General features: G+C 39.6%; 1 protein-coding gene across 2 annotated transcripts in view; it reads right to left on the reverse strand.

Annotated features, from left to right (window-relative positions):
* LOC134571999 (syntaxin-binding protein 4-like) overlaps window positions 1-14,898 on the reverse strand; it is a 78,054-nt gene that overhangs the window by 14,498 nt on the left and 48,658 nt on the right. For both annotated transcript variants that reach the window (XM_063430746.1, XM_063430747.1), the window contains exons 3-11: window positions 14,089-14,184; window positions 13,674-13,743; window positions 12,697-12,771; window positions 7,010-7,092; window positions 4,740-4,866; window positions 4,334-4,466; window positions 1,965-2,071; window positions 1,280-1,430; window positions 47-113 (exon numbers count right to left, since the gene is read on the reverse strand). In XM_063430746.1, coding sequence (XP_063286816.1) covers window positions 47-113; window positions 1,280-1,430; window positions 1,965-2,071; window positions 4,334-4,466; window positions 4,740-4,866; window positions 7,010-7,092; window positions 12,697-12,771; window positions 13,674-13,743; window positions 14,089-14,184 — 909 coding nt within the window. The remainder of the gene's footprint in view (window positions 1-46; window positions 114-1,279; window positions 1,431-1,964; window positions 2,072-4,333; window positions 4,467-4,739; window positions 4,867-7,009; window positions 7,093-12,696; window positions 12,772-13,673; window positions 13,744-14,088; window positions 14,185-14,898) is intronic.

The raw sequence follows: 14,898 nt of genomic DNA on the forward strand, positions 1-14,898 counted from the left end.
ATCCAATAGGCATTAAGCATTAGGGATTGGGCCACAGATTTCTCACCTGACACGGTTAATTCAGGAGGGCAGATGTCAGGCGAGGGTGAAGGCACATGATTTTCTTGGCGGCACTAAAAGAGAACACAGACAGCTTGACTTATAAAAGCAGAGGTATTCTCAGGAGCGCTCAGGGCCGCCATTTTAAAAGCTCCATAGGAGCAATCAGATGGACAACAAAATGACTTCTTATCGATCGAATTATTTCATATTAATGTGTAATTTATCCTATTCATCCAGACACTGTCTCACACACACACAACTAATTCTCACAGACCACACTGTGTGTAATGTGTGTGGTCCACACATACATTTTCTTTTAATTCTGGCAAATTATGAGGGACTGGTAGTCTCCCTTGCCTGAGTGGCACTGTAGTGTTGATCCCCCTTTTTGGTGTTTTCCTGTTTTGAATTTTATCACATAGATTGCAGCTGTCAGTCACTGCTTTAACAGTAAGGGTCACGGCTAAGCCTGATGAAGGTCATTTTTACTGAAATTGTGTTAACATGATTTGTGGATTCCGTGGCAAGTGGCTGTGAATCCCTTGTGCTATCAATTTGCTAAGTAAGAATACGGTTGGGATTTAATCTCTTTGACTGCATTACACAGAATCCTGAATGTATCTAGCTCTTGTGACTATGGGCTGAGCATCAGGCAGTACAGATGTTTATCCCGGTAGTTCTTTAAACAATCCTGGAGTCATGCTCTGGATTTGGCTATGAGTCTAATGGTCCACATTTTGGCCATCTCCCCATTGGAACAGAACTGGGACATACCTAAATCCTGGAATGTAAGTATGATTTGAGGACTGGGGTTGGAACCACTGAGCTATACTGCTGCCTCGATAGCTGGGCTCACCGAGGGCTGGAGTGAATTTGGTGATATGTGTGCCTGGTTAGATATTGGTGAGTAGCTGGCGCAGTGTCTGTGTAGAGTGACCGGTTAAGTATGTAATATATATGTGGGAATGAAAGTGGCTATTTCATGGAAACCTACAGGGTAAAAATGACCAGCTGTTTTTTACAGCATTACAGAAGTAAGACAATAATGAACGCAGAACGCTAGTTAATAAATACATCCTGCTCCAGGCTTTAACCACCTGCACTTTGCATTTTCCACAGACGAGCTCACACATACTTTATTTCCAAACCAAGTAAGTAATATACATAAAGTATACATACATTTACAAACATACACAGACACTGATACATACATCCCATATGCCTGCCATGCACGTACCTCAGGGGACCGAACATGGACTTTTAGTCTGCAGGAGGGTAGACCATTTCCCAGAATCCTGTGCTGTGGCGAGGTGGGACTGCAGGCCCCCGACATGCTGGAGACACGTCCTGTCGTAGGGATAAAGGACACATCTGTGCAGCTGTTTTGCCTTGAGATAAGAGAAAATAGCACGTACTAAGCATGATACGGGACGTTACAGCGTGTTACAACAACCCCGACAAAGATAGAAAAGATATTGCAATTTGCACAGCAGTGCGAGAGTTAATCCTTTAAACACATGAAGGGTACGATATGTATGACATCACGTTGCATGTCTGCCAACACTAACCGGAGATCTGGTTCCTTTCACTAATAGAGAGGGATTCCAGGCCTTTAGGATCCAAGGCTTAATTCTTAATGATATAATCCATATCAGAGATATTAACTAAAGTGAAATGAAAGTGAATTTCAAATTTAAGGCCAAAGTAGCCAAACAGACGTAGAAAATGTTTTCAGTTCAGCTATTTTGACCTTAAATGTGAAATTCTCAGTTTAGTGAACAATCCTGTGTATGATACCGGGTGGATCAGAGCCTTTTTGGCAACATGTGGAAGTTACTGCAAGTAAATAACATAATTCGTATCACGGAAGCTCAGGAAGATACGTTGCCCTGGTTAAACGCATTGATTCCATAAGTACATACCTAAATCTGGTTTTGGCCAGAATCCTTTTGCCCTCTTCATTGGTGATCCCGACCATGGAATCTTTATTGATAGCAACCAACTGATCACCGGCTCGGAGACGCCCGTCCTGATAAAAAGCCACAGAGGTTTTCATTGATAGGGTAATCAAAGTATTGACTATACCGTGGGGGTGAAGACTTACTTCACCTCTAAAAAAATGTTTTAAAAAGATTTTAAGCAGTTCATGAGAAATCACCTTCTGCTTGTAATAAAAACATGCTAAAAAGGTTTCTCTAATATCATTTCACAGATAAATGTAATGTATTACCTTATTTTTGAACTGTCATTTTGTATTGATGTTTCAATATATCGACACATAAGCAGTTGTACATGTGATATACAGCTGGCAGCTATTTTATACACAGATAGACTTCAATACATCATGCACAATAATCATAAACAAGAACAATTATAACACATGACATAACAACAATAACATAAACTTGCTTATAGGAGAACCTAGCTAGGTGACCCACTGTTTGGACAGGTGCCACTCTAGATATAGTCGACAGCGTTAGGATAACCTTGCTCAAGTTACGCCACAGTGCCCGATTGTTTAGTGGAATTTAGTAACATGGGGAATTCTGACCATAAGGAGAACCTTAAAGGATGAACCATGGCATCCTCTACATCAGGGCTGTCCAACCTGCGGCCCCCCAGATGTTGCTGAACTACAACTCCCAATGATTCCCTGGCTATCTTTTTAATTGAAAGAATCATGGGAGTTGTAGTTTATTAACAGCTGGGGGCCCGCAGGTCGGACAGCCCTGCTCTACATCTATCCACTGTTTGCTAAATGGTTGTTTACAGAATAGGGCCATTTGGGACAATGCTGTTGTTGATAGTATGACTCCAATTTTGGTTTTCCCATTTCTACCTGTGGCTTTGTTTGATATATTTTCTTAGCCACCCTAGGTTTGTTATATACATTTATAAAATTATTAATGGCCTTTTGTATTTCCCTCAACTGGCTCATTGGAAATAGTAGAGCTATAGTTCGAAAAATATATAAGAACTTTGGAAGCAGCATCACTTTACCCTTCTGCTGTCCATGAGACCTCATATCCTTTCCATCTGTGTAAATCTTTTTACCCGTACTCCATACCTAGAGGAGGTTTTTAATAGCAATGTCCTCAACTTGTGGGTCTAACTGTATACCTAGGTAGCCAATCTGATCTTATCTCCAATCAAAAGTTTATTTTGAGCCTGAAGTTTCGCCTCTCTAATGTCTAGTCTCATTACTTAGAATATGTTTCCAAGCAATTGACCATTTTAATGCTCTTTATCTGAGTCTTAACATGAATGAGTCCATCATTTTCCAGTCTACTCTAAAGGAACTGCCCTGGGAACTGTGCAAAATGAACTTTGTAAATACTTTGTAAGTAATTAAGACTTTGTAAATGTTAGGCCAGAATAATTTATTTAACCAAGTCCAGTGCAGAAATTGTATCTCCCTCTGAACTGGTGCTATTTAAAGGGACACTATAGTCACCTGAACAACTTTAGCTTAATAAAACAGTTTTGGTGTATAGAACATGCCCCTGCAGCCTCACTGCTCAATCCTCTGCCATTTAGGAGTTAAATCCCTTTGTTTATGAAACCTAGTCACACCTCCCTGCATGTGACTTGCACAGCCTTCCATAAAACACTTCCTGTAAAGAGAGCCCTATTTAGGCTTTCTTTATTGCAAGTTCTGTTTAATTAAGATTTTCTTATCCCCTGCTATGTTAATAGCTTGCTAGACCCTGCAAGAGCCTCCTGTATGTGATTAAAGTTCAATTTACAGAGAAAGAGATACAATTATTTAAGGTAAATTACATCAGTTTGAAAGTGAAACCAGTTTTTTTTTTTTCATGCAGGCTCTGTCAATCATAGCCAGGGGAGGTGTGGCTAGGGCTGCATAAACAGAAACAAAGTGATTTAACTCCTAAATGGCAGAGAATTGAGCAGTGAAATTGCAGGGGAATGATCTATACACTAAAACTGCTTTATTTAGCTAAAGTAATTTAGGTGACTATAGTGTTCCTTTACGTATGGTAGCACGTTCAACATATCTCCATTGTCACATGTAGAGTCCAGAGCACTGCTGTAAAGTGAACCACATGGATTTTCATTTGCTGGTACATATAAAATCCTTAGAATACATTTACGCTATCATACAGTGTATGTATAGTAGGTGTACAAGAGCGGTAGACCAAAAAAAAAAGATGTAAAAATAAGAAATTAAAAAATATTACCACCATAAAATAAAGAATCATCATCTGGCTTTCGTATTAATTAAGTGCCATAAAGAGAGGTATTACGGTACAACACCAAACGACTATCTTACCCTATAACTATCTCCTTCAGCCAGAATCTCTTCCACATAGATCATGGGTCCGTCTGGTCGATTGGAACCTCCGTTGATCATTAGTCCAAGGCCCGTAGACTTTGATATGGAGATGGTTTGGATTCCAGAGTCACTGTGGATAGACAGAGTATCAGTGCACAGAAATCTCCACAGCCTCCCTTCCCTTTCTGTTGGTCACCACTGACAGCAGAAGTTCAAGTGGACAGTGGAAATGACAATCTAATTCAAGCTGGTCAAACCACGGCCTGCAGATATCTATTAGACTAAAACTCCCAGCTGAGGATGAAAGGAGTTGTAGTGCAAGAAATGCAGATTGAAAAGTTAATTTTATTCCAACACTGCTTGGGGTAACATGCAGGTAGTTTAGGACTAGACAGATTCATACCTTGAAAGAGAGTGCGGGGAGAGGCTAGAGCTTCCCAAGAATTGGCTAGCAGAACTGGCTGGACTCAGCAGCAAAGGACTCTGGGAACGTGACGAAGATTCTGAGGAAGTGCTTTCCAGATACCTGCCTAGGGATAAAACACATGTTAATACACTTATATATCAGTATTGTTGCCCAATATCCATAGCCCAAGGGGAAATTGGTAAAAGAAAAACTAAGAAAAAAGGGGTAAAATATAGGTAACCTAATAACCTATTACAATAAATACGCACAATAAACATTAAGTTTACCCTATTCGAGTTTGATGCAGACCTTAGTCGATGTACCCGGCAAAGTTGGCATTGGAGCAGATAGAACTGACTGATACTCGGAACGCAGAGTACATCGAATAAGGTCTGCATTCAAACTACTGTTTTTAATTACCCAGTTACACATGCTTTTATAAACTGTACGCTATTATAATAACGATGATGTACTAATAAAAGGAAACATTTTTATAACCATATTATTCAATTTCCTTTTGTTTTTTATACCTGGATATACTGGAACCTTTGGGAGCAAGCTAGAATTGTGGGCTAATTGAATCATTGCAGATTTACAAGATTCGTTTTGCTAAATGTGATACATTGTAATATTGCAACACTGCATACTGTCTCTGATTCTTTGTATATAGAGAGTAGGATAAATGTATTGTTTATTGTATATAAAACACTTTAGCAGAATTCAGAACAAAAGGACTGTGTTCTCATAACTTTAATGCAGGGAAGGATGCAGAGAAATGCAAGAGATCTCCTCTCATCTTTTACAGCAAAACTATGTGTGACTGGCTGAACATTAAAGGAACACTATAGTCACCTAAATTACTTTAGCTAAATAAAGCAGTTTTAGTGTATAGATCATTCCCCTGCAATTTCACTGCTCAATTCAATGTCATTTAGGAGTTAAATCACTTTGTTTCTTTTTATGCAGCCCTAGCCACACCTCCCCTGGCTATGATTGACAGAGCCTGCATGAAAAAAAAAACAGGTTTCACTTTCAAACAGATGTAATTTACCTTAAATAATTGTATCTCAATCTCTAAATTGAACTTTAATGACATACAGGAGGCTCTTGCAGGGTCTAGCAAGCTATTAACATAGCAGGGGATAAGAAAATCTTAATTAAACAGAACTTGCAATAAAGAAAGCCTAAATAGGGCTCTCTTTACAGGAAGTGTTTATGGAAGGCTGTGCAAGTCACATGCAGGGAGGTGTGACTATGGTTCATAAACAAAGGGATTTAACTCCTAAATGGCAGGGGATTGAGCAGTGAGGCTGCAGGGGCATGTTCTATACACCAAAACTGCTTCATTAAGCTAAAGTTGTTCAGGTGACTATAGTGTCCCTTTAAATATGGCAGTTCATAAATACTTCTAGCAGGGCCTTTGCTACTCCAGACATATAGTGGATAGCCTTAAAGGGACACTTTAAGAACCATAACCACTTCATCGTACAGCGGTGGAGTATGATGCAAAGACCCTATCCCTGCACCCTTTCCTTTTAAAATTATTTTTTTTCTCTGTGTCAGTCAGTCAGCTGGTATACTCTCTTCCTGGCTGGCAATAACTGTTTTGTGCACCTATTGTATATGGTGTCAGCAAACACAGCACTCTAACCCCAGACAGGCTGCTACTGGTTCGGTGGGTTACACACATTGCCAAAGCTCCAGCTGCCCAGCTTCCAGGCAATTTATCGTTCTAACTCCCTGATAAGGGAAAAGCATCTATCTGGGCTGTTATCTCTCCCCTTTTCTAGGTGCAGAGATCAGGAAAAACCCACAATCACTCTGTTGGGAATTTACACCTTCCCAACCTGGACTACAATGCCTATTATGCTTAGTGATATTCTGGCTGAGGCTGATTGGAGTTATAATATACTTCTGATGTAAATGCGAAAGTGAGCCAACCACCTGTTTAACAGGTAATGCAGCATATAACTCCAATCATCCTCATCCATGGTCGGCCAAGCCTGATAAGAATTTTAGTCCACCATAGCTTTATATAGCAAGCCTTCATATTATCGGGCAGATAAAATTAATACCTAAAAGGGCACTTACTAACACAGCACAGAAATTACTTTTTATGTGAGAAGCATCCGATTGGACAATGCGTAGAACTAACAAGGGAACAGGCGCTTGGCAAAAAGGGATCCTCTTTATTTCTCAAGCTAAAGAAAGGTAAGTTTTAGGAAATGGAAAACATTTCTGCAAATTATAGTAAATGTCATACTTACTGCTGTGCATTATGGGTGAACTTCTCGAGGAGCTAGCGTCGCTATATGAGCCATACTTCTCCAGTAGTTCTGCAAATTCCTTCCTGCAATAAAGTTCATTTAGACGTACGGCTCCACAATGATGTTACAGCAAGTCGTAGCCTATAAGAGTGTATTGGGATCTCAAACCAAGACTTCTAAGGAATTTCACCACCACTGAAATGAATCTGGGAAACAGCTACATCCCAAGGCAATGGTATCTCCTCCTATCCAGCTACCACCAGTATATTTATTAGCATTTGCAATGGATGAAGTGGGGACCAGTATTAATTGCATAAGAACGTAGAAGCAGGTAAATAGAATTTTTTATTTTTTTAAAATCATGTTTACCTGCTTTTTTTTTAGCCTGCAGAGTGAGGCGACTGTCGTTCGGAGCTAAAGCTTTTGAACGAGACAGTTGTCTCAAAGTGATGCATGTCCCTTTAATCACCGACACGGTAAGATGCCAAGAGCCATGGTAAGGTATCCACATATCCAAAAGTCCTTCTATGCTCATGTGAAATTGTATTGCTGGTCTACTGTTAGTTCTACGTTTGTGCTAAGTATGGCTGAATACATAAAAAATTACAACAGAATAAAAAGAAAAAAGAAAAATTAGAAAAAAAAAAAAAAAGAATCACATCTGTCACTAGTATTATTTGAAGCATTCATTGAAATATTATTTATTTAAATATAATTTATTAAATACTTGAATAGGCAAGACAAAGGAAAAGAGCAGGGGGAAGCGGGGAAAAACCTGCCCAACGCATTTTGAGTCTGTGAGTGCCTAAACCTTGGCTGCTAAGATTTCGATTCGTATAGGTTATTCAGGATCCTCCGGCAATGATTTGGTTAATGGCATGCTTACTGATCCGGTCAGAGCTCGGCTTGAAGGTTTTTTTTATATCAGCGTTACGTTAAATCTGTCAGCAGAATGGGGCGGACAGAGCCGATTACCCCTCAGGGGGTCTGTCTCTGGGATAAAGTCGTGATCGGTTTATACCACATTATTCTCCAGGGATAATGAACACAACATGGTATGCCTGAAAAATTAAACGACTTCCTCGCACAATTGATTTATATCTTTAACCCCTTAAGGACCAAACTTCTGGAATAAAAGAGAATCATGACATGTCACACATGTCATGTGTCCTTAAGGGGTTAAACCTTTTGTACAAACTCAGAAAAGCCTAATTAAGAGAGGAAAAAAACACTTAGTGTGAGGTCTGACATACTAAATTAAATCTACTAAATTCACACAGACCTCCAGTCCTCTACCAAATGTACCTCTCTCCTTGAAATGAGTATCTCCACCTTGGATCTTATTTAAATATTTGTTTTAAACTCTACTCTTTTCCGTCATTTAAAAAACAGTCTCTGCTCCTGTCAGTCAGCACAGAGACCTCCACACAACCTGCGTCAAATACCTTCATGGTGGTGAAGGCGACCAAAGGTCAGGAGGAGAATCATAAACAACTTTGAATATTTATCAAAGTGTATTGTAAAGTGACGCCTGACTTACATCTTGATTTAGTTCCCAGGTCCCGCATCTGGGGATACCAGGCAGTTCTCCTCAGGTAGCACAATGTGAGTGCGTCATTCAGCAGTGCTCTCTGTAAGGTCCTGCGGGCAGGCGGCTGGCCAGACAGACCCGTTCAGTGGGCATCACCATTATGGGCATCACCAGTGACACAAGTTGCTTCACTGCTGATGTCACGTTCCGATCTGTTATGTTGGGAGGTATCTTTTTTTGTTGTTTTATTTTGTCACTATCTTCATTACAGAGGGAGCTCTTTATTGGAGGACTTATTATGTACACTATCTATGGTCTCTATGGTGCTGGAGAGGAAGTATGTTGTCTTGTCTTTCTTCTTCTCCTCTCTCTCTCGCTCTGCAGCCATTTTGCCATTATTATTATTATGCTATTATTTATATAGCGCCATAAAATTCCGCAGCGCTTTACAATGGGTGGACGAACAGACATGTAATTGTAACCAGACAAGTTGGACACACAGGAAACGAGGGGTTGAGGGCCGGCTCAATGAGCTTACATGCTAGAGGGAGTGGGGTAAAGGGACACAAAAGGTAAGGATAGTATTAGACTAGTGACAGTTGCAAGAGAGGAATCAGTTGGCAGCTATTAACAGTTTAATTGATACGCTTTTATAAAGAAGTAGGTTTTTAATTATTTTTTTGAAGGAGTGGAGACTGGGTGAGCATCTAACGGAGGAGGGAAGTGAGTTCCACAGGAACGGTGCAGCCCTCAAGAAGTCTTGAAGGCCATAACATGCTACTGCACTACAACAACTCTGCTAAAATTCAACATTCTTTTTTTTCTAGTTCCCAAAATCCTAAAAAGGAAAGGGGGGGGGGAGGGAGTACGTAGAGGGGTATAAGTAGGGGTTGTGGGATGGATAAAGATGTACAGGACTAGATCCCATACATAGATTATGTTAATGCAGGAGTTGCAAGATTTGTGCTGCTAACGGGCCTGATCTCTGTGCTGCGCATGGGATGAGAAGGGGAGAAAGCTGGCAGATTAGGAGGTTCTGGGATCCCCTGCACTTATTGGCCTTATATCATATTCCAGGGGATTGTTATGGGGTCTGTGCAATTCATTTTACAAATGTTTGCAAGAACAAACCGCTATCATTCAACATAAATAAATCATATTTTGCCTGTGTTGGGGGTGCAAGTTCTAAAGTGCGATAACTATCATAAACATTAAACTAATCTCTTTAAAAACTACTGTTTTTTTTTTAATAGCTCACAAATTGCCAAACAATTAAGAAAATATACATTTAGTTTACTTTTTTCCCAAACTCAATCAGAGTTGGCAGTATGAGCAGATGGTGAGATCAATTTGAGGGAAAAAAAGATTTTGTAGAAGATAAGTTGCAAACTATCTCATAACTAGGTTTTGGCACTGCAGCAGTTCGTGATATTAAAGGGACACTCTCAATGCAGTCTCTAAGAGAGGTGTCGCAGAGTTTTGGTAAAATAATTTTGGAGTGGTTTGACAGGAAGCAGGCTGTTACCCCACAGACTGCCCCTCTCTCCAACTGCGCTGGTACAGTGGAATTTACATTTCTGTATTTCTAAGATCAATTCTGACCAACCAGGACGCCAGTGATAGGTTGAGAGCGCTGAGATGTAGTGGTTATAGTGCAGTGAACGCCGCTTTCAAGATGAGAATGATGTAACAACGGCGAGATTGTCTGTACCACTACCAGACATGACATCCACAACCCCTTGAAATTGGGCATGGTTTCTGTGACCCCCAGTTTCCATGATGCTCACCCAGAGGGAGTCTCACAGCCAAGCGGTGCTGAATGATCGCTGTCAGTAGGTGAGGTGCCAGAGGCTGGGGACAGTCATGGGGGTTGCAAATCTTAGTCACCAATAGTTTAAAACAGTCAGTTACTTCTCTTGCGCAGCTATTATGTCAATTCCAAGCTCAGTGGAGATCCCTGAATTTATCAAGAGGTAAATTAAGGATTTGAGCAATAATCTGCCTAGTTTAGTTGATATCTTCATCGATTGTGTACCATCCCCATTCACAAGGTTTATTTTGAACATTTTGTGTACATGGTCTGCATGGCCAATATGTCCTCTAGACATACTCTTAAGCAGGGCCAATCTGTCCTATAGACATACCCTAATGTAAGCAGTGGCATAATGTACACAACAGTGCCTGCACACACACATCACATACAGCCAGCATACACATCACATCATCTACAGCCAACAGAAACAGACACATTATACACAGCCAGCACACACACATTATATACAGCCTTCACAAACACAGTATATACAGTCAATGCTTATCACATACAGCCTGCACACACACAAACACACACACACACACACACTACATACAGCCAGCAGACACCACACACTACATACAGCCTGCACACACACAGACCCATTATATACAGCCAGCACACACACACTACATACAGCCAGCAGACACCACACACTACATACAGCCTGCACACACACAGACACATTACATACAGCCAGCGCTTATCACATACAGCCTGCACACACCACACATCACATACAGCCATCACACACACATTACATACAGCCAGCACACACACATTACATACAGCCAGCACACACATCACATCACATACAGCCAGCACACACATCACATCACATACAGCCAGCAGACACCACACGCATATTACATGCAGCTTGAAATGTTACGTTTATTTTATGGTAAACTTATCTAAAAGATGGGTGTCAGACATTTGGACAGGGGATGTAAGCGGCGCAATTTTAGTGTTTGCCATAGGCTCTATCTTCAGTAGATACGTCTCTGAATTCAAGCCAAATCTGTCCTATAGGCATAGCCTATTGCAGAGTTATTTTCCTAAGGGCATTTCCTATAGAAAGGCAATGTGCCCTATAGGCACGTCCTATTGCAGGGCAATTTGTCATATTGAAACACTCTATTTCAGAGTCACTTGTTTGTAGAAGCACCCTAGCGCATGGCTATTGTGCCTTCACATGTTAGTGAATAACCCTGCAAGACTGCAGTCATAGTAACCTTTACTGCCATCCCAAAGACTTGCAGTGAGTAACTGTTTCACATCAACTAGTTATGAAACAAACAAACAAATTATGAAAACCCTGTTGCTATAATTAAAAAAAAAAAAAAAATAACAGAACCTTGAAAAATAAATCACATCATCTTATTACATTAACAAAGTAGAGAAATGATACAGACCTTCTTACATTGCCAGAAAATAAATCAATCTATTCACGTAATCTGTCTATCTGTATACCAAAAGTAGTATGGACCATCTTAGGTGTCATCGTTTGGAAATATTTATCTCATCATTTCCATGGTCACCTTCTAGAGATGTTCAGTCATCAAAGGAGTTATCTATTTCTGTCACCTTGAGGGTCATCATCTCTAGTAATCTGTTTTCTGTTACCTTCAGGGTCATCATCTATCGTTATCTAGTCTCAGGAAACTCTATGGTCATCATCTAGAGTTATCTGGTCTCTGACACCTCAATGATCATCACCTCTAGTTATCTAGTCTCAGTCACCTCTATGGTCATCATCTAGAGTTATCTGGTCTCTGACACCTCAATGATCATCACCTCTAGTTATCTAGTCTCAGTCACCTCTATGGTCATCATCTAGAATTATCTGATCTCGGTCACATCGACGGTCATCATCTCTAGTTATCAAGTCTCAGTCATCTCAACAGTCATCATCTCTAATTATCTAGTCTCAGTCACCTCGACGGTCATCATCTAAAGTTATATATTTTCCGTCACCTCGAGGGTCATCATCTAGAGTTATTTATTTCCGGTCACCTTGAGGGTCACGATCTCCAGTTATTGGTCTCAGGCTTTTAGTTTGTTTAGGGTTTTCAGGCTATTGTAGGGTCATCTTCTGGATTTATTGGTATTGGTCATATCTAAAGGTCACCTCTCAGAGATATTGGTCTCCATCATACCTAGGGTCATCTTTTAGAGATATTAGCCCAAGTGATTTTAAGGCTCAGCAGGAAATGGCAACTTATATTGTACTTTGTTGCCCAATATCCATAGTATCTTCTACATTAGACCTGAACTGGATCTGTATTTTTAAATGGATCTAAACGCTAACTTAATAATATATGTAAAACCAAAAGTGACACTCACCTGGCTTCTTCATCTCGGGCTATGAGGAGGCGCATGTAGCTCGTGGCGGAGGCCGATCTCAAAATATCAACAGCTCTGCAGAAAGAGAAAACAAAGAAATCTCAATTTCAGATAAATCGATAAGATCCCTAGTTTTGTGTTTTTTAAATGAATTGCGTTGTTTTATGGGTTTATTTTCTAAGATATTTGTGAGAATGTTATTTGTTTTACTTTTAATCTTTCTTTTTTTCTTAGTTGATGGCTGAACTAAACCAGCAGACATGTTACAGACAGTGTAAGAAAACGGTTTATAGCAATTGACAATTAACATTCTGATTTGGCCATAGATTCCCAACAGGAAGAGAAGTCCAGGCCCACCAAGGGCTCCATATATTTACTCAATAACTTGGAAACATGTATCAGAAATAATACATCACAGAACGTATATCTGGTATCAGAAGAATTATATTGTAAATAAAAATAAATGGAAAATCTAGTTTATAGAAAAATATAATACAATACATTTTAATGATTCGGTTCCTACCTTAGAATGTAAATATTAGTTCATCAACACTGATGCTAATTAAGGTTCAGGTAGCAAACGTGCATTGCTAGTTATGAGGGTTATAACGGAAACGCACAGCGCTGACTAGATGTCTCCACTGAGCTGTAATGTCCTGAGCGTGCTGTCCCCTGCTATGAATGAAAGCCGTGTGCTTTGTAATCCGTTAATTGAATCTGTCAGCTCTCGACAATTACTGCGTTCACATCATTAATCTAAGCTACAAAACTCGGGGTCACTAGGATTCTCTCAGCTTCACCAATAGGGTTATCAAATCTCATTGTGCGATCACCACATTTTTATAAAACGTTCTGCACCACAAAATAGTGAAAAATAGAAGAAGAATTTAAGGAAAAAAGCGAAATAAATATTTCTAATTTCTAGAATTTCTCCCGTAATCCCAGGAATGTTTCTATGCTGTATTCAGGTCATGTACCTTTCATTTGTCACTCCCAGCAAGCTATCTCCATTCACCTCCAGTATCTGGTCTCCAGGTTGCAGCCGTCCTGTGAATAATAATTGAATTCCAGTAAATATTGCACATTAAAGAGCCCTAACATTATGACATGCCACACAGAGAGAGGAGGAATGAACATCATGGTAACATATTACTGGAGATCTACCAATCAATGGGGAAAATAAAAGTACATCTTAAAAAAGAAAATATCATATGGCCACATCTAGAAGACTGGATCATATATATCCAGCTCCTCCCACTAGATCCTCAGGGACAGCCCCCGAGGGACAGAATTTTTTTTTCCACAAGCTGTGAGGAAATACTAAAAATATCAATGCATTCACTCACTCTTTTAAACCCATATGCACATAACATATTGATACATGGTCCTTACCATCTGCATAAGCCACACCTCCGGGAAGAATTCTTTTTACGTAAACTCCGTATTCCTCTCTACTAAAATCCCGATTTCCTCCGATTACTTTAATCCCTACAATACAATACCATATTGAAAATATACAACTTTGACATACATTACAAATTGATTGAGGAGAAAAGAGGATTTGTGGAATTTTGTAAGATTATTTGGCTGTCAGCTTGGCTCTCTGTCTGTCTGTCTGCCTGTATTAATTATTCAAGTGTCAGTAATTATTATACAGATATATATATATATATATATGCAAATATACAAAACACAAATACTGCTGGTATTGTCTAAAAAGAAATAAATAAACAAAACAAAGTGTAATACAATAAGATAAAAGAAGCACACATTGTGATAGATTGCACTATATTTGGCTTCTTTTTGGGCTTCATTATTGTCACTGTTTTTACACATACGGTCCCTGAGGAAGTCCTAATACTGGGACGAAACGTGTAGGACTGATTGGTTTATTATTACTTTATCTTTTTTTGTCGTTTTAGGTTTACCTATCTTTCTAAGTCCTGGTCAGTTCCTGATCTACGGTTGTAACTACCATATTAAGAAGAGGACAATAGCCTCCAATCTACCTCGGAGGGTTTCTATTTTACCATCTTGTGAGTGCAGTCTATCGCAATGTGTGTTTCTTTTATCTAATTTTATTACACAATGCTTTGTTTATTCATTTCTTTTTAGACAATATCAGCTGTATCCCTTTGTGTTTTGTATATTTCTATGGTTTTGTTAAGACCACCATCTGGGAGGTGATCTGTGGGAAGCTTT

Source organism: Pelobates fuscus, chromosome 8, assembly GCF_036172605.1.
Source record: "Pelobates fuscus isolate aPelFus1 chromosome 8, aPelFus1.pri, whole genome shotgun sequence".
NCBI lineage: Eukaryota > Metazoa > Chordata > Amphibia > Anura > Pelobatidae > Pelobates > Pelobates fuscus.